Source organism: Callorhinchus milii, unplaced genomic scaffold (assembly GCF_018977255.1).
Source record: "Callorhinchus milii isolate IMCB2004 unplaced genomic scaffold, IMCB_Cmil_1.0 Scaffold2, whole genome shotgun sequence".
NCBI lineage: Eukaryota > Metazoa > Chordata > Chondrichthyes > Chimaeriformes > Callorhinchidae > Callorhinchus > Callorhinchus milii.
This window is the reverse complement of record NW_024704743.1, coordinates 18,611,301-18,636,748: the sequence shown is the minus strand read 5'-3', so window position 1 is coordinate 18,636,748 and position 25,448 is coordinate 18,611,301. Positions and strand designations below refer to the sequence as shown.

The window sequence follows — 25,448 nt, the reverse complement described above, 5'->3', positions numbered from 1 at the left end:
CACCCAAGGTTTTATATAAACTTAACATTACGTACTTTTATACTTTATTCCTCTCGAGATAAAATCAATGATTCTGTTTGCAATCTTTATGGGTTTGTCCACCTTAGCTGCTATTTTTAGAGTCCTATGAATCAGAATCCCTAGATCCCTCTGTAATCCTCTCAGATCACTGTAATCCTGGCTACAGTTGGCTTCTTTATTTTTCCTATCAAAGTGAATCACTTCAAGTTTCTCTAGATTAAGTTTCATCTACCACCTATCTGCCCTATAAGTTACAGAAAAACTCAGTGAAGCACATTTAAATGTTTCAAGAACAGCAACAAATTACATTTGTATAGCACATTTTATGTCAGGAGGATGTCCCAAACCACTGGACAGTCAAGCAGTTGGGATCAGGAGGGGTGAAGAGCAGGAAGGACGGTCGTAGGAGGGTGACCAAAGCTGCGATCAAAGCATCTTGAGATGGGCCTTGAAGGAGGTAAGGGAGGGATCGAGTGGACTGGGATGGAATTCCAAAGGGTGGGGCAGAGAGTCTTAAGGCTGGAGCCCACTGAGTAGAGGGAGTGGACAGGTCTATATGGAGTTACCATGTCATAGAGTTAGGAAGGAGCAAAGCTGTGGAGGGCTTTGAAGGCAAGGATGAGAATTTTGAAGTCTATCATCTGGGAGATGGGGAGCCAGTGGAGCCAGTCGAGGATGGGGGTGATAGGGTCACAGAGTCTGGTGTGGGAGAAAACATGAGCTGCAGAGTTCTAAATGATCTTCAGCTTGTGGGGGGAAGAGTTGGGAAGTCCGACCAGCAGGGAGTTAGAGGAGTCGAGCCTGGATGTGATGAATGCGTGGATGAGGGTCTCAGCGGCCTGAGGTGTGAGACAGTGGCAGAGTCGGGCGATCTTGCGGAGATGGGGAAGGCAGAGCGGGTCATGGCATGGATGTGATGTAGAAAGGATAGTTGAGGGTCAAATAAGATAATAATAATATAATGATAATAATAATAATCCTTGCATTTGATATAGCGCTTTTCACGTCGGGAGGACGTCCCAAAGCGCTTCACAGAACACACTGTAAAGTGAATTGACTGTATATTTGTGGGAGAACGTGGCAGCCAATTGCGCACAGCAATGTCCCACAAACAGTCGTAGATTGAAAATGACCAATTTAATTATTGTTTTTAGTTTTGGAGGGATTATTATTAGGCGTGTGGAGTAAGGAAACTTGCCCAAGGTTTCGCCCTCTGCCTGGAATTGAACTCAGGTCTCTCACTTGCAAAGCGAGTGCTCTAACCACTGAGCTACAGGATTCCACGATGCCAAGGTTCTGTACTCAGCGAAGTGGACTGTGCATCTGTGGATGGTGATGCTGTCAGCACCTGAGGTGTGGAGGCGCAAAGCAGGGAACCAAGCAAGAGGGCTCAGTCTTGTTGACATTCAACATGATAAATCACTGGATCACATGTATTTAATCGTGCCTCAGTCTGACGCAGTTGTAGCACTCTCGCCTCTGAGTCAGAAGGTTGTGGATTCAACGCCCATTTCGGGACTAGGCATCACATAGTCTAAGATGACACTCCAATGCAGTGCTGGGGTGCGTCGTGTTATTGGAGGTGCCATCCTTCAGATGAAATGTTAAACCAAGATCCCGTCTGCTTGTTCCGGTGGATGTTAAAGATCCCATGGGACTACAGGTATTTGAAAAGAGAAGGGAGTTTCTCCCAGAGTCCTTGCCAATCCCCCAAATAAAATTCATCACTCACTCCATGGCTGTCTGTGTACAATCGGCTGCTGGGTTTCGCCCACAAAATACAAAGTCAATCCACTTTACAGAATGCTGTGAAGTGCTTTGAGACACCTCAATGACATGATAAGGCACTGTATCAAATGCAACAATTATTGTTGTCACATACAAGGATTACTATTGTTATGGAAATAAGGATAAGGAAATAAGGGATATTGACAAAAGACAGGCAAATTAAATTAGACTTGCCACTTTCTAATAAAATAAACAGTTCAATGAACTAAAAGACTTACTCCTGTTTCTGAATCTTCTCTTAAAACTTTTACAAGCTTGTAAAGCCTGGAGTTGTGCTTATCGCTTCTCTCTGAACCCTCTTCCTCTTTTGAAAAGGTGATACCACTACTGCCCTCACAGAAAGAGAGCTCAGTAACAATAAACTTTAAACTCATCAGAACATCCCTTGTTCTCAAGTGCGATAGAATGAGCAATGGCTTTATTCTAATACAATTCATCCTCACGCTGGTACTGAGTAAGCTTGGGACATTGCATCATTGGACTTGACCTCGAGAGCATCAAAGTGTTTGGCATGTTAGAGGCTGTCTGCAAAGGTCCTCCCACCTCACTGAAGGCAGATAGTCTATCAAATAGTTAATGAGGAATCTCTGAGGCTTGGGACGACAGCTGTTAGAAGGCATTACCTGGAGTCCAGTTCGTAAACACGGGTTCATATATCAGGGCTTGGTACCTACCTTGGTTGGTATGCAGAGTTAAGCAGCTGCTGCTGAAACTCTGCACTCCCAACTGGTGAAGCCATCACTCAGTGGTTTGGGGTGTGTATCCGAGCTGTGGGTGGAAGTATAGTAGCAATGTTCTCACGTAGTTCATGCTGAGCTGAGAAGAAGCTCGCAAGGAGTTCCTGGAACCTGCTATTTATAACATTAATAATCCTTACATTTTATATAACACCTTTATGTTGGGATGACACCTCAAAGCCCATCACAGGATATACACTAAAATGCTGGCTGACTGGACCAATGGGGGAGGGGTTCCGGTCTGGGAAGCCAGAATTTCTGGCTAAATGTTCTGGTTAAGTGTAATTACAATACCAACTGGAGGCGAGTGAGGTGGGGGCAAGCTATGTGGCTTTAGCTGGTTAAAGTCCAGCAGTAAGTATGTCAAGGTACTCTCTGTAGTCCCCAAGCCTTGGCTTCTTCCAATACTTCCTGGAATTAAGTAAAGGGAGTCCACCATAACTAGGAAGAGATCTTTCTACTCCCAACAGCATGATATACAGTATTTCCATTTTCTCTGAGTAAGATTCTCAATCTGTTGTCAAATAACATCAGTGTTTTTGTGTGAGGCTTGTGACTGCCAGAACTCATTTCAAATAGGATTCAAATAGGATCCTTCCAGACAATGGGAACAGGAGAAGCCCATCAATCAACTCCAGCCTCCAGTGGAGCCTATTTAAGAAGATTATGGCAGATCTTTCATTAGACAGGAAGACGTTTATCAATAAATCTGGGATTCTGCAGATTTGGACAAAAGTACCAAAAACATTACATATTTACATATATGTAAATTTGTGTTGCAACAATCACCTAAAATGTTTTTGAACTCACATTCAAATTATAACAAATGTGGAGAAACCATCATGTAGGATGAAAGGTTGCCTTTTGTGTGTCTTTTTTTCATTAAAGGGATACTGCTGCCCTGATAAAGTGACTAATTGTAATTTTACCAGGTACAGTATGTAAAATGATACAGATACATATATGACTGATCACATCTGTGCTACAAATGTTAATTTTCATTGGAAATGCATTGTGATAATCGCATAAAAAGAGTACTATGATAGGATGATGTATATGTTGCAATTAATTATTCTTAGTTGAAATGGAACTTCTGAAATAAGCCATTGCTGGTTCTTGCAGAACTAAACCTGTCTGAAAACCTTCCCCAAATTACTGCATACGATATCTTTTTTGTACTGAGATTTTTCAAAGGCACAACTTTCTTACTTTGGTTGAGAAACAATTTAATTTGGGGGGCAGAAATCTACTCCGGGCTGACAGGTGTGAGCAGAAACACGTGTGACACTAATTATTCTATTTGTAGACTTTATTGCTTATCTGCACTTGTAGTTGTGAGAAAATTGTAATTCATTTGGAAATGAACACGATACTAATTTAGGAGAAAGAATCTCCCTGGATTGTCCAGTACTATATAAACTATGGCCGTTCCACGTGCGGAAGGGGAATATATGTTTTCCTTGGTATTGTGACTGTTGACTATCCTCCTGGGGTGGGGGGGGGAGGTAAGCAGGGTCTCCTTTGAGCTGAACTGGCTCCTAGGTGACATGTTTGGCAATGGGATGTCAGAATTCGGCCAGTCCTCTGTGGTGGTCTCTGAGTCCGGTTCCTGAGCCGTAGTATTTCAGGGCACTGCTGATGTGGAGTCCTGTAGCTCAGTGGTTAGAGCACTCGGTTTGCAAGTGAAAGACCTGAGTTCAATTCCAGGCAGAGGGCGAAACCTTGGGCAAGTTTCCTTACTCCACACGCCTAATAATAATCCCTTCAAAAACCAAAAACAATAATTAATTGGTCATTTTCAATCTACGACTGTTTGTGGGACATTGCTGTGCGCAATTGGCTGCCGCGTTCGCCCACAAATATACAGTCAATTCACTTTGCAGTATGTTCTGTGAAGCGCTTTGGGACGTCCTCCCGACGTGAAAAGAGCTATATCAAATGCAAGGATTATTATTATTATTATGACAGCACAGCCAATCTGGCTCATCGGCAGGATTTGGAAGGACAGACTAGTCAATGGGGGCAGGGAGTCATTCCTGTCGGCTACTGTTAACCCTGCAGGCCAAAGTCCTAACGGGTGGGGAGGTCCTAGCCGAACAAGCAGCAGGAAAGCTTGCCAGACAGTGCTATGAATGGCAAGCTATGCAGTTTTGGCTGGCTGGACTCCAGCAGTACCCCAATGCACATTCTGGGGGCTGCAAACTTGGCTCCTGCCTAACGGCGCCTGATACTTTCCGGAATTAGGTAAGCAAGATTCGTCCCTCCAGGGAGAGAGTGCGCATTCCATTCCAACAATTTATCTCTGGAATTTCCATGAGGAGGTGAGGTGCGTGGAGTTCTCAGTTTTCTTTGAATACTCTAAGCATGGCGATGAGTTTCTTGAAAGTGTCAGACACCTGGTTGACAAAAAAAATGTGACTTGCAATCTTGTCTTGCAGCCTTGTGACTATTTGATGACAGAAGTACATACAGTACATTGACAGGGGGAGCTTTTTGCAGCTCAGATCCTCTTACACTCTGGGGTACACGAGGTTGAGTCTTATCAAGCAACACTCGTAGATGAACAAAAAAGTAAAAGCAGAGAGGAAAGTAAGGGTACAAAGAACATTTATTGTCTGCTAAATAATTCAGTGGGTTTCAACAGAAATGTCTGCCATGCTCTTCTAGAGTGCTGAGAGCAAAGAGATACAAATACAACCTATTAATAGGTGTCATTTAATCATATTGCAGTCCTATAGCTTAGTGGTTAGAGCACTCGACTCACAAGCGATATGACCTGGGTTCGATTCCCAGGCAGGGAGAAATTGTAGGCAAGTTTCCTTATGCCACACGCCTCTGTATACCTAGCAGTAAGTAGGAATCTGTTTGTTTGTCGAATGGTAGATCACTTTTCAGGGGGTAGTAATCCCTTCAAAAATAAATAATAAAATAAAATAATATTAGCTTGGTCGCTCAGTCTATGACTGTTTGTGGGACACTGCTGTGTGCAATTGGCTGTCACGATTCGCCCTCAAAATATGCAGTCAATTCACATTTACAGTATATTCTGTGAAAAGCTTTGAGATGTCTCGAAGACGTGATAAGGCATTATAACAAATGCAAGGATTAGTATTATTTTATATTAATGCTCAAATATCTGTCCAATTTTATGCATAATTGTAATGTAAAAACGGCTCCTGGGACATTAGCTCAGTAACTGACGCAGAGAACATACTGTATAATACCTTCCTCCTGAGCTTGCCAAATGATAGTAGATCAGCATCCCAGCGCTGCCTGTCATTCAAGTTTATATGTCGCTGTATTTTCAGACAAACTGCTAAGTTGAGTCCAGTGGTATGGCTTGATATTCTGCATGGGCAATCTTAGAAACCTGGACATTTTTTCCACCTTACAGGGGAGTGGAATTGATCACCTCACCCTTTGTGTGAAGGAAATTATAACTCTTGCAATACTAACTCTTGTGCCTCGAGTAGACATTGCAGATCGGTAAAGCCCGAGATTTAAAAGGACTCCAGTTTGGAGTGTAAGTGCATGGAAGAACATCAGTTTGATTTCTCCAACCTGTTTAGCTTCCAATCTGAGCTGTGGCAGGGAAGTGCTGGCTGGAGACTGGCCAAAATCATTTCATGTGGGGGGATGTAACCTGAGCAGAGAGAAACTTTCATCCCATCATTGTAGGTTGGATTCAAGCACAGTTCACAAAGGAAAAAGGCAAATGTGCTAATTCACTGCAGCGTCTTTTTATGTTTATTTCAGTCCAGCCGTGGAAATACTTGGCCTAATCTCATGGTTGGGGAGAATTCTAGGAATGATTCATGACATGCTTCTCTCTAATTTTTTGCTCCAGCGGCACTACAAGTTTACATTTTATTTAAAACAGACTCGCGCAGTTTTAAGAAAAGTAGAAATCCAATTGCCGTTAACTAGGAATGTTGGTGTTCAGTCACAGCTATGCCGACTTGGGTTCAAATGTGGATGAACGCAATCTTACTGCATGCTGATGTGCCATTTTCTATTTGGCAGAAGAAAATGACACATTTAAAAGCATTTACTTGAAAGAACTACCCATTACACATTGCAAACCATATCCATGTGTCTAAAAGCAATACACAAATAAAACATGTCAAAATTATCACATGTAATGACACAAAACTCATTGCATTTAACAAAAAGTTGCATACAGAGATTCTGGTCGCTAATGCAGCCTACTTCTGGACCAAATATCTTCCCTTGCAATATTGAAAACTCTTTCTACAGCACCAGATGAAGCGGGTACACATTATTAATATCATGCGTGCAGCGCTAAACGAGGGAACTGCAGCTGGTTGTGTCACGCGTGTTGGAATGAATACCGCTTATAAGACGGGAATGCAACAGGCGGTACAAAAGCATTGTGACCCATATATGAGTGTGTCTGTGTTGTGTCTGTGATGTGACGAAATGCCATCTGTCACCCGAAGTATCAGGTATTCATTGAAGCATTTGAAAGTATTACGCATGCATTTAGTTAAGTTCAAATGTTTTATTCAGACATTTAAAAACAAATGGAAGGTGGTAACTTTTGTCTCAAGCACATTTAAATGCAAATTCCAATGCATTTGCATTTAGAAACAGAAACAGGAGTAGGCCATTCAGCTCCTAGAGCCTGTTCCACCATTCTATAAAATCATAGCTGATCTGTATCGCACGTCCAATTACCTGCCCTTTCCCCATATCCCTTAATACCCTGACCGAACAAATAGCCACCTCTGTCTTGAAGATGTGAATGGATCCAGCATCCACAGCTCTTTGGGAGAGTTTGCAAGATGGGGACCCAAGTCACCAGCTATGTTTTATTCCACTTTCTCCTTTGAGAGATGGGTGGTAATTTCTGATCGAATTGCATCCTGCTATGGTTCAATTAAAATAAATTTGCTCTTTGTGCAGCAGACGAAAATTATTACATTTGCTCCACTGAGCATGCCTTAATACTGGTGGTGAGATGTCACACAGTATTCAACTAAGCTGAAGTTGATGGGTCCAGCAAAGTGTACTTGTAAACAAGTTACTGTACTTTCACCAAACCAATATCTTGAGGTGTCCAGTTTCTTCTCAAATTACTCTATGTATGCTGTAGTTAATCAGTCATACCCTGACCCTCTTTCAGTTAAAGACAAGCTTACCCATGGATCTGGATCCAATGCTTTGGGACGTCCTCCCGACATGAAAGTTGCTATACAAATGTAATTTGTTGTGGTTGTTGTAGTAGCTCTCTCGACTACTGTTTCTTTCTCCATATCAGTAACGTCCAGTCATCATCTGCTCTATTCAGACCTTTGCTCACAATTCCACTCCACATTCATCAGTTTTCTTCAGATCACATGAACACAGCTTCACTTCTGAATCACTAAACCACAATCCCTCTATGACCTTCCATTGGACAATAAGATTCTTGTTTCTTTCAATTTCTTAAGGTCCCAGTGTCTTCATGTCACTCTTAAGTCTAATCCAGCAGGAACTACCTCTCACTTTGTAGGTTCCAATCTTAATTCTTCTTTGTGTATTAACATTTAGGGTTTGGTTATGTCCAATGACCTCAAGTGGAATTCTCACACTTCCTCTATAAAGCAGTCTTCAAGAAACTTAGTTTCAAACTCCTTCCCCACTGAACATTTATTTTTTCCTCAACAACAATAAACCTTCTACATGTTCACCAAAGACGTAAATGCTGCTCCAATATGTCTTTAACACTTCTCTTGCACTCTTGGACTAGAATACAAAAAAATACTTATTATCTGATTAGGTGATCCTTCCCTCATCTCTGGCCTCCACACTCTCATCATCACAACGTTCTCTTTCTCTATTTCATTCATACTTGGTCCTTTGAACATTTCTCTCGTCTTTCCAAAACAAAATCATCCTCTATGCACTTCTTCTTCCCTGCGTCCACACTGTGGTGAAATTAAAACTAATCACAGTCTCTTATTCAAATTCATTCTTTCCCAGGACTCCCAAGATTGTATAACAAGAGCAACAAATTACATTTGTGTAGCGCCTTTCGCATCGGGCGGATGTTCTAAGGTGCTGGACAGTCAAGGATTTGCACCTGAGCTGGGCATTGGGATCAAGGAGGGTGGAAGGTAGGGAAGATGAGGCGAGGAGGTTGACCAAAGGTGCAGTTGAAGAGGAAGGACTTGAGACGGGCTTTGAAGGAGGCAAGGGAGGGGCGAGATGAAGGGAGTGTGGAATGAAGTTCTAGATGGTAGGGGCAGAGAGGCTGAAGGCCCGACTGCTAATGGTGGGGTGGGCAGGGGACGTGGGGCAGGCCGGAGCCTGCTGAGTGGAGGGAGAAGACAGGTCATTATGGAGTTAACAGGTCACAGAGGTAGGAAGGAGCAAGGCCATTGAGAGTTTTGAAGGCGAGGAAGAGGATTTTGAACTCGATCTTGCTGGCATTCAACTGGAGAAAGTTAGCTCTCATCCAGGACTTGATGTCTGACAGGCAGTCTGTCAGGCCAGCAGTGGTCCTGCAGGTCTGCCAGTTTGCAGCAAGGAACCCTTTTTAACTCTTAGCTCCCAGTTTCAGCGAGAGCTACAAAGGTTAGGTATAACATTGACTAATTCAATGTATTGTTGGTCTTCTCTGCCCAAGTGATGTGTTACAGCCCAAGCTCAGAAGGGCACTCTTGTGGCGAAGTTCAACTGCATTTACCAGCCATCATTTAAGTTTCTACATGTTTAGTGCCAATTTGTGCTGAAATGTGAGCATTTATGAGCTCAGAGTCTTAGCATCCACTATCCTTCACATGAGGAAGAGGAGACAGAAGAATATGGGAGGGTGTAAGGAATGGGTGAAGACATGTGTGGAGTATAAACACCAGCATAGGTTGGTTGGGCTGAATAGTCTGTTTCTGTGCTGTACATCCTTTGTAATCAACTGACTTAAAATTGCTCAACCTCCGCAACCAGCAAAGGGAGGAAGTGAGAATGAGAGGAGATTTTCACCCCATCAATCTGGTATTGTTCTCATTCCTACTTCCTTGAGGCAAAACAACAGTGGTCCTCTACACTGTGCCAATTCTGAGAAATGCATTTTTCTGGAAATATACTTTTTATTATAAATTAGACATATACCGCAGTTCAGTATATCATGTATTATATAATCTGACAGATCATAAATTATAATAAAAAACTATGGTTCCTATATGGCATGGTTATATTTCATAAGACATCACATGTTTCATGCGAAACACATGAATTTATTTAAAAAAAATTTTTTTTTTGAATGCTTAAGCCTGACACATTTGTACTGTAGAAATAATTTTGGAAATAGAAATTTTCTGCCTATTTGTGCCAATGAATGTGTCTCATTGAAACTTTTCTGGGTTTCAATGAGAATGTTATTAACTCTTACTCTACAATAAGATTTAATAACAGTTGTTCCATCAGGATCCAAGGGCCACTATGTTTGTTTTGACTCTGAGGCAAGCAATCCTATTTCGTAAATGTTAATAAAATATTAATAATCCTTGCATTTGATATAGCGTCTTACACGTTGTCGAGATGTCTCAAAGTGCTTCACAGGATATACTGTAAAGTGTAGTGACCGTGTGTTTTGTGGGTGAAACGCGGCAGCCAATTGTGCACACTAGTGTCCCACAGACAGACCACTGAGAGAGACTGAGAGGGAGAGAGACAGAGAGAGAGAGAGAGACTGAGTTAGGTCCCACAGTAGTCTTTATTGGCTTTATATTAGCTTCCCCTGGTTTATCTGCCTAGGAGGAAGGAAAATCTTTCACTTTCATGCCAATAAATGAACTTTTACCAAACAGTCCAGATGCTTTGGGTCTAGCTCTCCCAATTGGTAAAAGTAAATGTTTTGACCTAGAATAATGTGGTTTTCATCCTATCTAGGCAAATAAATCTTAAAAAAATATTAAGCAGACAAAAACATACAGCTCTATTTTAGGTCTAAAATTTACAATTTCAAGGTTAAAACACAATGGGATTGTTCAGGCTCTGAATGGATCAATGAAAATCATTTAATTCCTCGTGTTCCTAAACCCATTCATAAAAGAGTTGAGGTATACATTTAATAATCCCACATATTTTAGCCCTGTATTCCTTAGTTTATATCCATCTGTTTATTTTCCCCATAAATATACAGTCAATTCAGTTTACAGTATATTCCGTGAAGCATTTTGAAACGTCTAGAAGATGTGAAAAACATTATATCAAATGCAAGGATTATTAATATCTTTTTAACCTCCAATACCACACCAATATAGACACTTTGAACCCAAACTGCCTTTTTTTAAGATGCGAAACACATGAATTTATATTATTATTTGTATTATTTTTAATGACAGAAAATTATTGCTGTACTTCATGCATTCAGAAATCAGAAAGGTTCGATTAAACAAATCACCTCTGTCTTTACTGTTTGAGTGTAACATTTTAGCATATGTCTGGGTATAACTTCTCTGATTGTATGACTAGGATTGCAGAAGTGGATATATAAGGCTTTAATGTTCATCAAGTACTTTTAAAATCTGATGTGAAGCATTGTATTATGAAACGGAAGCACAATGCCTTGCTCCATAATAGAGTATCAATCTAAACATCACTGTACACTCCAGGGGATCCTGAAATAGTCATTGCAGGTGTTTCCTGGTTAATTCTAAATCAGGAGGAAAAATGAATATATGCTGATCAAATGTTGTTAGTACTGAGTCATTACCTGTTTCTTGCTTATTCAAAGTTGATTGGCCAAGTTGTTTTTGGTAGCAAGGTTCGATGAAAGCAGTCAGTTGTTATAAGAGAATATTATAAGGAGCTGGATGGCCAGAAATACATGCAGAGACCACAGATGAGCTGGTGAACGTACAAAAATATATAAATTCACTTAATGTAAGACAGCATTGTTCACACTTCACTGCTCCTGTTTTTTTTGATATTCCTTAAATTTGGATAGATGTAGCACGTTATCACACTTTCCAGACATTTCGAAATACTTCACAAGGTTTTATTTGTGAAGTGTACTTACTGTGTATTTGTCGACAAACCCGACAGCAAATTTGTGCACGACAATGTCCCACAAACAGCCATGAAGTGAATAACCAATTATATTTAATAATAATAATCCTTGAATTTGATATAGCGCTTTTCACGTCTTCTAGATGTCTCAAAACGCTTCACAGAATAGACTGTAAAGTGAATTGACTGTATATTTGTGAGCGAAACGCGGCAGCCAATTGCGCACAGCAGTGTCCCACAAACAGTCGTGGACCGAGTGACCAAATTATTATTTTTTCTCTTGAGGGATTATGATCAGGCGTGTGGAGTAAGGAAACTTGCCCAAGGTTTCACCCTGTCGGGAATCGAACCCAGTCTCTCGCTTGTGAGGCAAATGCTCACTGAGCTACAGGACTCCACATTTGGAGATGGTTCACAAGGACACCAGTAAATACTTGTTTCGCTTTTCGAGTGGTGTCATGGGATCTTTAACATCCACCTGAACAGGCAAACAAGACCTTGGTTTAACGTCTCATCTGAATGGCAGCACCTCTGACAATGCAATGCTTCCCCATGCATTGTGTTGGTTTGTCAGTCTAGACTGTGAGTTGAAAGAACCAACATGGGCCTAAAACTTTCTGTCTCAGAGACGAGAGTTCGATCAACTGGTCACAAATAATTGGTTTCAGGAATTCAAAATTGTTGCTTTAATCTCTGACCCTTTAACTCTGATGATCTGGGCCTCTTCTTTCTGTCCCTAGATGGCTGGTGCTGGCTGTGGCTATGATCCGATTTTCTTACCAGAAAGGAACACACAAGGGACTGTACAGGAACATACAAAAAACACTAAAATTTTTCCAGACGTTTGCATTACTAGAGGTACAAAAAAAGCCTGGTTTTTGTTGTTGCTACAGCTGTAAGTTTCTTAATGTAGAGTACAAATGTTAAGGCTGGTTACAATAATAATCTCTGGATTTCTGTTTTCTTTCAATGCTCCACAGATTATCCACTGTGCTATTGGTGAGTATTTGCTGAGTTACTGAGATTGTTAATTTCCACGATGTCTTTTCAACCAATTTAATGATATTGTCGTTGTTTAAGGGATAGTACGAACTTCGGTGCTCGTGACTGGGGTCCAAGTCCTGTCCAGAATTTTCATGGTGTGGTTCGTTATACACAGTATAAGACCGGTTGGTATAAGTGCCATTTTATTTCTTCCAGTAATATTAATGAAATCTTTGTACTGTATTACGTTTCAACAAAGGACTTTGTTAATGCAAAGTACACGCATGGTCTTATGATGTGTACAGATTTTTATGTGCCAACTTCACTTAAAATTCATATCCTGCAAATCTCTGAAGAGAACTGTTTTAAGATAGAATTACAAAAATGCAGACCTCACAACATAAAAGTATATTAAGAAAACTACAATATTGTAATTTTGCGCACCTGCCTGCTTCACATCCACTGCCTGCTCTGCCCCACCATCAGTTAGGCGAGTCTTCAGCTATTCTGCCCTTGGTCTCTGGAACTCCCAGAGTCCCTGCACCTTGCCTTCTTTTCTGCCTCAAAGACTATCGCTCCGAATGTGTTTCTTATTGCCTTCCTCAGCTCCCCCTGCCCTAGATCAGGCTTCCAGGCCTCTGTATGAAGTGCTTTTCAGCATCCTCCTGACATAAAAAGTGCTATATAAATGAAATTGTTGTTGTACTCTCGTATTGAAAACAATTGTATCTGCCTGTGCTTGCCTCTTTGAGTCCCAGCAACATGTTAAACTTTTACTGCTTCATCCAAAAATATTAGCTTTCTAAAATATGTATTTTGAGCCTAATTGGATTCCAGGAGGTGATAAACTTTCCATGCAAAATTGTTTTAAGTTACAGCAGGATGATAGCAGTCACTTGACTGGATGTCCTCTTGTTAGACAACAGCAAACGTACTTCTGATGAAACGGATGTAAAATCCATGTTTCCTATTTTGGGGTAGCAATTCCACATCAAAATAGCAGGAATCCAATCACCATACAGACCTTTCCTGTTGTTTATCTTTTCCTACGACAGCAGAAAGTGACAGAGGAGCAGGAGGAAGGATGTGAGTGCACGGATTTGTTGTTTCACTCATAGAGTTGTTGGGATGTGGAATGCCCTGCCAAAAAGGGGGGAGGGTGAGTTCATTGTGCATTTCAAGAGGAAAGCAGACAAGTAAGTATATGAAAATTAGAGGCTTGAAGAGATATGGAAATAGGGCAGGATAGTGAGATTGAAAGTGAAATTTGCTCTGAGAGTTGGTGCAGACTCAATGGGCCAAATGGCCTCCTTCTGCGCTGTAAATTTCTATGATTTTACGATTTCCAGAATCTACAATTCTCAGTAGATACTTGTGGCAAAATATTCTATATTCTGATAACCTTCTGCATGATAAAAAATCTAATCTCTGAAAGATTGTTTTATGTTATTCGAAAATATCTTGTTATATTACTGCAACAAAGCAGGTCCGATGATCTTGTCCATTGTACCAAAAAAGAACAATGCAGTCAAAGCTCCTCAAACGAGAGTGTTTACCAGATAATTTAAAATGGAAATTTATTCTGTCAGTGAATCAGGAAATGATTTGGTTCATACTTTATTCTCAAATCTCTTATAAGTACGCTTTGGTCCATTTAACTAGTCTAGTTTTATCTTCATTACTATTAATAAGATGTTGCTATGCTATGTAGAATTTGATTTGTTTCCTTTTGATATCCAAATGAATTATCTAATCATTTTCACTGTCCTTGTTGGGAAAAACTGTCAACTAAATGGAGCCTAAGGAATTAACTAAATTACGACTAGCCCCAATTGCTAGAATGCAATACATATAAATGTGGAGATTCAGTGGCAAATGTGATGGGATGCCTGCTGTGGACTGGAAGCACCAATCATTTGGTGAGTTGTGGATCTTCTCTGGAGACTGGCATTGACAGCCGAAGATTTGGAGGATGATTCAGCCTCAGTAACTTTCACATACGTCCAAATGAACAGTTGCTGAGCAACACTGAAAGAAATCTAGGAAAAATATTCCTTAATGCTGTCTTGGGCAAGTGGTGTACCAGGCCCTAGCGAAGTTTCTATAGGTTTTAGCATAAAAGATAAACAAATATGCAATTATGTTAGCCTGGCTCAGTGGCAGAACACTCGCCTCTGAGTGAGTCAAAGACATGACAAGGCTCTATATCAAATGCAAGGATTATTATTATTCAAAGACACAAATGTGGAAACTATATATAGCTGGAACCCATCCATGTAGCATGATGGACATAGCTTCTGTCAGGACTAACTATCAATGTCCTGTTGCAATATCTAAAACTGGCAGTGATTTGAGTAAGCTACTTCAATACACACTCCCCAGTTTCTATCTGTCTAATTGTTTCTGTATATTCTTTACAAATTGAAAACCTTTAGTATATATCAGAATTTGTCCTTTTCATTTGCAACTATGGTTGTGAAGTTATCCATAATGTACAGCACTGAAATAGGATTCAGTACTTTACATCCTGGTTGACTTCACATTATTTCCATGGAAAGACCAGACATATCATTGTGAGAGATTTATTTACTTTTAATACTTTGTGGAATAGCCAAATATTTGTTATGCTGTAAATTCTATTTTGACATTTCTGTGATTGCAGTATGTACAATAGGAAAGGGAATTAAAATGCAAATCTGCATCTGGTCCTTAATGCTATCAAGATTGACGTGATTTCTATCTGAACTTGCATTTTATCATGAATTCATCTGCAGATTCAGAATGAGGAGAGCGTCGTTCTTTTCCTGGTCGCATGGACGGTGACAGAGATTACTCGATATTCCTTTTACACATTCAGTCTGCTCAACCATTTGCCTTACTTCATTAAATGGGCCAGGTGGGAGAATGTGGTGATGTGCAGCTGCTTTATGATCTGTGAGTGGTGAGGTTTTTGCATGCCATGCTAACCTGGAAAGCTATGGTTACTAATGGTATTAACGAGAGCCTTAGAAACAAATGGAGCCCTAGCTGCAGAAAACAGAGGAAATAGCAGATGTGTTGTTATGTGAAAAGCTAATGAGTCTCAGACAAAATCGCTTTAATTGAAACGCTTTTGCATTAAATATAAAATACACAGTCAATGCAATTCACTTTACAGTATATCCTGTAAAGCGCTTTGAGAAGTCTTGACTTCATGATAAAGCGCTATTCCAAATGCAAGGATTATTATTATTATATTTCATAGTTTGTTATGGTGTAGAAAATTTACTATGCAGTACTTTGCTCAGACTATCATTGGATAAAATTGCTTTATGAAGATTTAACTGTGTGAGGTGTCTTGGAGGTATCTTATACTGCCCTTCGGATACTACTGAAATAGTGTGTTACACTCTAAGGTCTCTTTATCATGCAAATGGTTTCTCAATTTATTTGTGTGGTTGCAGTTATCAAAATGAATTTTATTTGTGTTGACCAGTGGTAGGATTAAAGCTTCTGAGTTGAACAATTTGAGACGATCAAATTTGAGATTCATATTAATTGTGAAATTTTTTTGCCAGTTATTGCATCGATTTAGTTCACAATAGTTTGGATTGAAAGTAATAGCTCTAATGTGCAAAAAAAAAAGCTGCCTTGCTTAATGCGTGCTATTATATTGATGAATACAGCTTTTTCTGTTATATAGTAGAAGGTATGCACTAATCATTAAACAGAAGGGTGGGCAAAAAACATAAAACTAAGTTTGCTTTCTTTTATTTTTAAAATCAGGCTGTAGGATAATGGATCGATTTCCCTGTTACCACTGTTAAATGCAGAAATAGAATCATTCTGCCAATTCTGTTTGTTATCTGGAAGTTAGATTCCTTGCTGTTATTAGAAGAACCTTGGATAGGAATTGAACATTATTGTACTTATGTATTATAATATTTTTGTACTCCTTTCAAGTAGGAATTGTATTGCAACAAGCATAGGACAGGATATTTATCACATTGAATGTGTTACACAAGTATGCCACCTGTACAGTACAGGAGGGGGATACAGGGAACTGGAGAACAGGCTGCTGAAACCATTACCATGGCGTTTATCAGCAGTGAGGAAAGCAAACAAGGTGTTGGTATTCATAGCTAAGGTTGCAGGACATGATACTGGAATGGTTTACTGTCTCCTCGAGGGTTGTGTACTGTTCTTGTCACTGTTATTTCAAGGACATCTTGATACTTGAGAGGTACAGCAATGGGCAGCTAAGTTGATAGCTGCAATTAGCACAAGAGTTATGAGGACAGGCTATGGAATTTGGGATTGTTTCACACTGGAGAGATTGCCATTATTCACGTGTGAACCTCAACACGGATTGTTGGGCAGCAATTCAACCACGAACATCACTGCCAAGCCTGATCCTCTCCTCATCTGATCTTGACATCAGGCCATATGCATTTTTATATAGATTTACTTAGATTGTACCACATGGAAACAAGACATTCAGCCCAAATAGTCTGTGCCAGTGTTTATACTCCACACGAGTCCACCAACATGTTCTATTGACATGGACATTCTACCAGAGCATGTTATATTTTGATGTGTCTTGACAATTACATTTGAATGCATTAGGCCTACTTAGCACCTCCCTACTTTTCCGATCTGCTCACACCTCACTCGACTACCCGCTGCCTTTGCTCAGCTGGCTCGGGTCTTCTGCATGAAGGGTGCTATATAAATGCAAGTTATTGTTGTTGATGTAAATATTCTTTTATAATCATGGCAATCAGGACAGGAAATCAAGCATTTGCCAATCCCATCAGTGGTTGGGTGATGAACTGCGCACTTCCTATTTAAGAAATCTGCTACAGGATTCACCCAATGGTTGAATGGATAAATATACTGCATAAGATCACAGGTACAACAACAACAACAAACTACTAATAATAATAATCCTTGCATTTGATATAGCGCTTTTTCACGTCTTCTTGACGTCTCAAAGCGCTTCACAGAATATACTGTAAAGTGAATTGAAACTACATTTGGATAGCGCCTTTCACATTGGGAGGATGGCCCAGGGTGCTGGACTCTCAAGCATTTTGTCAATGCTCAATCCCTGATCTCAATCTAATTTGCTAATCTCAGTAAGGCATACAGTGTGAGGGTGTTACATTACCCCCAACTGGCAAATCGCAGTAAAATCCAGCTAGATTTCCCACTTCAGCAGACCCCTGTTGGAGACTGCATATTTAAGGGAACTGAATGAGGGCAGACTCCCAAGAGATAAATAGTCTGCTAACATTCTCTGTCTGTCTTCATATGTGAACATAGTTTACTTTGGGAGGTAGCAGAGAGCTTTAATTCCCTATGAAGCTGTACCGAGTGTTGAGTCACTATTTTTAGGAAAGCTGATGTGAAAATTAGAAAAGAAGTTGTTTTTAGGATGAAACATTGGCGTGGAGTTTTACTGCACTTGTGATAGAAACTTGGCTTTGGATGACACACACAGGAATTTCCAACTCACACATGTCACATATAATAAGGGTGGGTGAGTGTTACTGTACAGTTGCTGAATAATGTATTGACCTTTGGCAGGCTTTATCATGGAAATCCTATTCAAAGCCAAAAGTTGACAAGTGAGGAATAATGCCCACGCAAATTACAAGCAGAGCATAATTAGTAAAATATCTATGGCATTGATCTGGGTGGGGAGACCATTAAATTTGCGCTTGACTGTACAAGGATGACTACATATTTGACTTTGAATGAAAAAGAAATCTCGCTTTCAGGTTGTCAGGTGGTCATCACTCCCAAATTTTTATGTGGACTGGCAAGCTTCTTGCACATGCTCTCAGTATTTCTTGTGCTAGAAATGATTGTGAGAGCAGTAAGCTAACACGACGGCTTCCTGCATTCATGCGCGGAAAGCCAGTTAGTCCGCGGTAGAAGCTGGAAGTATTACAACAACAACAAAATTACATTTGTATAGTACCTTTCACATCGGGAGGAGGTACCAAGGCACTGGACAATCAGTGCTTTGGACCCCAGGTGGAGTCAGGACAGGATGGAGGGTGACCGAAAGCACGGTCGAAGAGGAGGATCTTGAGACGGGTCTTGAACAAGGGAAGTAAAGAGGCGAGGGGGAGGGTGGAGTTCCAGAGGGTGGGGGCAGAGTGGCAGAAGGCCCGCCTACCAATGATGGGATGGGTGAGGCAGGGACGTAAAGCAGGCCAAAGCCCGCTGAGCGGAAGGAGCTGGCAAGTCGGTAGGGGGTTAGAAGGTTGCAGAGGTAGGGGGGAGCAAGGCCCTGGAGAGCTTTGAAGGTGAGGACCAGGATCTTGAACTGTATCCTCTGTGTGATGGGAAGCCTTTGGAGTTGGGCAAGGATGGGGGTGATAGGGTCACGGAGCCAAGTGCGGGAGAAGACACGGGCTGCAGAATTCTGGATGACCTGCAGCCTATGGAGGGAGTAGTTGGAGAGTCCGACAAGCAGTGAGTTTTCATCGTCGAGCTTTGATCTAATGAAGGTGTGCATGAGGGTTTCGGCGACAATGGCAGAGCCGATGTTGCGGAGGTGGGGGGAAACAGAGCGGGTCATGGTGCGAATGTGGGGTAGAAAGGATAGTTGAGGGTCGAAGAAGACCCCAAGGTTCCGGACTGGCTTAGCAAGGTTGAGTGTGCAATCATGGATGGTGATGCTGTCAGCGCTGAGGTGTGGAGGCGCTGACAGGAGCCAATCAGGAGGGCCTCGGTCTTGTTGACGTTCTACTGAAGAAAGTAGCTCTCATCCAGGACTTGATGTCTGACAGACATTCTGTCAGGACAGCAGTGGTCCTGGAGTTGAGGTTGGAGGCAGAGAGATAGAGTTGGGTGTCATCCGCATACATGTGGAAGTTGACCCTATGTCTGCAGATGATGTCACCAAGAGGGAGCATGTAGGTATTGAAGAGCAGGGGACCAAGGAGAGAGGCCTGAGGAACACCGCATGAGATGGCGTGGGGGCTAGAGGAGAATGTGTTTGCAGAAATGAAGTGGAGGTGGTGTGAGAGGTACAATCTGAACCAGTGAAGGACAGAGCCATGAAAGTTGAGGTGAGAGGAGAGGCGGTAGATGAGGATGGAGTAGTCAGTGGTGTCGAAGGCAACAACAACAACCAGATTACATTTGTATAATGGCTTTCACGTCGGGAGGACGTCCCAAGACGCTGGACAGAATCGAGCATTTCAGACCCGAGCTGGGGTCGGGAGGGGAAGGGAGGGGAGGGGAAGGGGGTTGGGCGATGGCATGGTCGAAGAGGAGGGTCTAGAGGTGGGACTTGAAGGAGGCTAAGGAAGGGGCGACGCAGAGTGACTGGGGGATGGAATTCCAGAGTTTGGGGGCAGAGTGGCTGAAGGCTCTCCCGCCAATGGTGGGGCGAGTGGGTCGGGGGAACATGGAGCAGGCCAGAGCCGGCAGAGGTCGCAGAGGTAGGCTGGGGTGAGGCCATGGAGGGCTTTGTATGTGAGGACCAGGATCTTGAACTGGATCCTCTGAAGGATAGGGAGCCAGTGGAGTCAGGCGAGAGTGGGGGAGATGGAGTCATGGAGTTTGGTGTTGGAGAGGACACGGGCTGCAGAGTTCTGGATTATCTGCAGCCTGTGGAGGGAGGAGTTGGGAAGGCCATGGAGAAGGCAGCAGAGAGGTCAAGGAGGACGAGGAGGCAGAGGGAGCCTTGGTCCCAGATGAACAGGATGTCATTTGTCACTTTGACCAGGGCTGTTTCTGTGCTGTGGGTGGATTCGAGGGGTTAATGAAGAGAGTGGCAGGAGAGGAAGGAGTGAATCTGGGAAGCAACAACTCATTCCAGGACTTTGGAGAGGAAAGGAAGGTTGGAGATGGGGTGGTAGTTTGATAGCAGTGACGGGTTCACGGAAGGTTTTTTAAGGATAGGAGTGATAATGGCTGTTCTTAGTGGGGTATGAACAGTACCAGTGGACAGGGAGAGGCTTATGATGTTTGAGTAGAGGTGCAAGGAGGTGGAGCAAATGCAAGGATTATTATTAATAATAATATTAGGTGGCAGAGGTGGGGGAAGGCAGAGTGGAATTTGGCTCGGATGTGGGGTAAAAAGGATCGTTGAGGATCGAACAAGACGCCAAAATCCCTGGATGGTGATGCTGGCAGTGTCTACAGCTCACTCGCATTATAAATCGACTCACATTCTATTGAGGCACTTCATGATGGTGTCACCCTGTACTTTTAATAGCGTTAAGAAATGCTTAGTGAAAAGATCCTCGATTACCCATTGCATTTATCATCAGACTTCCCAACAACTTTCCAGGATGCTTTGTGGAGTGGAATGAGGTGAATCAAAGTGCTGTTAAAATCATCTCCTCAAATGACCTCAGCAGAGGTGTTCCAGCACAATTGGTTTCTGAATGGTGCTGCTCAATCCAAATTTATGCTTCACTTTTCAATGCGAAATACCATATAAACTAGGGCAATGTGCTGCAAATGTGCAGTGTAAACCCAGCAAAAGAGAGGCAGACGTAATCTTGTCAAGCGGTGATTAAATTAACATTAAAATAGATGGGAGAGACAATGAAACATACATGAAAATGGAGGGATCAGTTCAAACATAGAAGGAGACAGTCTTGTAGTTGCTAAAATTCTTTCTGCTATAATAGTGGGAAGATCAAATGGTGAGAATTAAATCAGTCTCGATGCAAAAATACAGCACATTCTTGATTTTCACAACATACCTATGGTATAGATGAAGGATTAAATCAGTAAACTTCATAAATGTTAGGATTATTTACATCTCATGTACCTATATTAATGGGGTTATCTGTTCATTAAAATAATCATGGGATTATCTGTTCATTATAATAAGTAGGAACCCGGTTGTTAGTCGATTGGCGGATCACTTTTCCAGGGGTAAAAATCCCTTCGAAATAAATAAATTTTAAAAGATAATAATTTGGTCACTCAATCCACGACTGTTTGTGGGAAACTATTGTGCACAATTGGTTGCCACATTTTCCCACAAAACATAGTCCATTCACTTTGCGGTATATTCTATGAAGAGTTTTGAATAACGATCAAAGGGAAACTGCTTTTGTGAAAAATTACTGACACAGTTTCTCCTATTTATTTAAATGTACCTTTGAGAGATACTATGTTGAAACATATTGCTGCACCTTAAAAGAGCATGATTAATGTGAATCACAGCTTATCAGCTCTTTTCCAACAAAATTGGAAATATGACAACAATTTTTTTAAATAAAGACAGGATCACTTTAAGCTGACTCTGAGTGAAGAGTGAAATAGCAACTCTCTTTAGATTGCCTGATGGGTGTAGACATGTTGTAAAGTGGTACTAAATCTGTACAGTCTAAAAAGATTGCAGGTTTGAATGTGGTTTTGCAGGTCTGTGGTAAACAGATTCCAGCCCAGTCGAACAATGTTAGATCTTGAATTACCTCAGCAGTTCCAAGTTAAGGAGAACAAATTCAACTAGAATTCCTTCTTTTAACTGCCGTCTAGAGACGCATGGAAGAGGGAGTACGGGTGAGGACAGGATGGTGCTTGGCTGCCATGGTCAATGTCAAGGTTCGCACACCAAATTTTGGCCATTTGGATGAGGTACTTGTGCAACCATATCCTGATAGAAAGAAAAAAGAGTTCAAATACAGCGTTAGAGGAGGGAAGAAAAACAGAAAAGAGAATTGAAAAAGCAAAATGAAAGTGGGGATTCTGTCAAGTGGTAATATGCAATGGAACCATGTGATAGCACATTAGTTTAGATTCATAAAATTCTAACCAGTTCTATAATGTGGGGCTGGTCAGTCCTTCCTCTTTCACTACATACACGCCTAATAATCCCTCCAAAAAACCAAAAACAATAATAAAGATTGGTCATTTTCAATCTACGACTGTTTGTGGGACATTGCTGTCCGCAATTGGCTGCCGCGTTTGCCCACAAATATACAGTCAACTCACTTTACAGTGTGTTCTGTGAAGCGCTTTGGGATGTCCTCCCGACGTGAAAAGCGCTATATCAAATGCAAGGATTATTATTATTATTACATGCACCCACTCCGCTAGCACTTCAGAATGCTGTCCCAGCGCAGGGGCAAGTGGCTGACTTTCAGGTCATCAGGTCTCTGCCAATAGTTTGCTTCCTATGCACCAGAAGTGATTGTACCAGTGACATTTTGGCCTCCTGTGTGACAGCTGCCATTTTGAAGTGCAGGTGGAGCCTATTTTCACATTTTGGATATTTTAAGTGAGTAAATATTGGGATCCATTTGTCAACACACCTCTTTGTTTTGCCCACAAAATATTCAGTCCCACAAAATATACACTTTGCAGTATATTCTGTGAAGGCTCTTTGGGATGTCTCAATAAAGTGATGAGGCGCTGCATCAAATACAAGGATTATTATATATTATTATTATAATAAATGAACCCACATTATAGTGACGCACCTTATGAATTTCTACTATATTTGATTTGGATAATAAGCATGTTTTGCTGCACATAAATTGATTCTGGGCAGCCACTGTATAAAATTTCCCACCAAAGATATTTCTGTATGTGTGAGATAACAAAGCGCATATTTAGCTAAGCGAAGCAGCTGGTTTTAAGAGAACTCAGTAACTTTCCCCAAGTTCTAGAGACTTGTGGTTTGAGTTTGTGAGAGGTCTTAATGTTAGTGTAGAATTTATTTGAATTAATCATGCATGTGCCTTGCATTACAAATCAATAACATCGAGTGGTGTGCAGGCTTGCAGCATGTTGGTTCTGGTGCATTAGCTCTTGAAACTGCAGCCCTTGAGGGAGTTTCATGTTCAGCTGCTGCCATTTTAAAGACCCATCTGTTTTGGTCATGGAATGCACTTCATACATTTCTTCAGATCCTCTGAGGTAGTCTTAAGCACTGCGGTTGCACCAGACTGTCGGAGATCTTCTGTATGAATGATTACGTTTGCATGTTTCATACCACATAAACCATTTGCAAGATGGAGTTTAATTACCCCTCTCCGATGTTTAATACTTAGCATGTACCCAACTTTTTAATGAGCCTATGATGTTTTTGTGTGAGAGAAAATTTATTATAGCTGCCTTGTTTTGTGTTTGTATATTTTTGTGTTCATGTATTTTTGTAAAGAAATATGCACTGTATCATGGAAGTTTATTTTTGTAACTGTTGTGTAGTATGAAATTACACTGACAAAGTAGCACCACTAAGGTGTTTTTCTGATTTGCTTTCTGCACACTCTCTCGCATGTGTATCAATCCTTTCCCCCACCACTCCCGCTTTCTCTCTGTGGTACTATCCTGTTGCTCCCACTCAGTTTTGTTGTAGCAATGTGTGCTATGGGGGCAGAGTATCCTACCATAATATGTACTGATAAAGGGAATCTTCTTGATCCAGAGAGTAATTAACAAATGGAATGGGTTACCAGGAAAGGTGGTTGGGGGCAGAACACTGGACTCATTTACAAAACAATAGGAAGATGATAAAGTAGGTATTCTGGAAGGATGAGATCAAATAGGCCAAAGCACCTTCTTTGTCTGCACCTGTTTTGTGCATGTTTAAAATAACAGCAACAAAAAGAAGAGTGAATTACAAATAAAAGTTGGAGGGTGAGATAAAGGTGGGAGAGTTTCATGGGATTGAGTGGAGGAGTACTTCAAACATAGAGAGAATCATAGAAGGGTCCTGCAGCTCAGCGGTAAAAGAACTCGCCTCGCAAGCGAGAGACCTGGGTTCGATTCCCGACAGGGTGAAACCTTGGGCAAGTTTTCTTACTCCACACGCCTGATAATAATCCCTCAAGGAAATAAATAAAATAACAATTTGGTCACTAAATCCACGACTGTTTGTGGGACACTGCTGTGCACAATTGGCTACCGCGTTTCGCCCACAAATGTACAGTCAATTCACTTTACAGTATATTCTGTGAAACGCTTTGAGATGTCTAGAAGACGTGATAAGGCGCTGTATCAAATGCAAGGAATATAATCATGAGTGTCTCCACTATACTTTATTGTACTTCATATATGAATAATTGTCTGTGTGAGAGAAATAGGCAGAGGGCAGAGCAATACAACAAAATACAATTTGGACCAATTATGGCCAACTGCTTTTTCTGGTAAAAGTTCATTGTATCCAATTTAGTAGACTAATAGGATGAACATATTAGAAATAACATAATAAATCTAATTTCTATCAAGACAAAGTACAGCGTGTTTTACATTAGGATCAGAAAAAAGACTTGACTAGAGATTACAATCTGCATCAAACATTATTTGCTAAAGTATATTGTTGTTACAAATGCAACACAACGGGTTAAGTTTACTGTGCAAATAGAATATATTAGTGTCCAGTACTTGTATTAATGCTGTAGACTTTGTGGGGGTGGGGGGTGGGGGCTGGAGTTTGTCCATACAGCAAGTTTCAAAACTCAGCCATACTGTCAGAGCAAACCTCCAAGTGGAGGCAAGGCACTTCCTCATATGGAAAAATAATACATTGGAGGTGGGTCTACCTGATTCAGTCTGATGCATCTCTGAAGAATCACACAACCAGGTGAATTGTTTAGACAATGAATATCTTTCAACCCATTTGATCTCAATCTGTTCTTACATCTTATATGTAGTGTGTTATTAGCCACAATGATAGTTGGTATTTGAAAGCAAAAAGCCACACTCGTTCATTTGGTAGTTTCTTTGATATTGACATTCATACAATAGTCTTTACAGGTACAGCTGGCTGTGGGATGTCTGATTTAAGAATGCTTGTCGCTAAGATCAGATGCCTGAAATGAGAAAATGTTCCACTCACCACTATTAATGTTTCTCAGCTTGATGCACCCAGACATTAACATTTTTTAAACAGATAGTGGATGTGTCAAAGACGTGAAGATGGTTGTAAAAGTGGCT

The 25,448-nt window shown here is 41.2% G+C and overlaps 1 protein-coding gene across 2 annotated transcripts in view; it reads left to right on the top strand.

Moving 5' to 3' along the window:
• hacd1 (3-hydroxyacyl-CoA dehydratase 1) overlaps positions 1 to 25,448 on the top strand; it is a 39,916-nt gene that overhangs the window by 10,783 nt on the left and 3,685 nt on the right. Inside the window, exons 1-5 of one of the 2 annotated variants that reach the window (XM_042331758.1) lie at positions 5,004 to 5,135; positions 12,302 to 12,419; positions 12,542 to 12,560; positions 12,642 to 12,730; positions 15,320 to 15,441. In XM_042331758.1, coding sequence (XP_042187692.1) covers positions 12,324 to 12,419; positions 12,542 to 12,560; positions 12,642 to 12,730; positions 15,320 to 15,441 — 326 coding nt within the window. In that variant the 5' untranslated portion in view covers positions 5,004 to 5,135; positions 12,302 to 12,323. Of the gene's footprint in view, positions 1 to 5,003; positions 5,136 to 12,301; positions 12,420 to 12,541; positions 12,561 to 12,641; positions 12,731 to 15,319; positions 15,442 to 25,448 lie in introns of those variants that run through there. The other variant, XM_042331757.1, reaches the window with a different exon arrangement.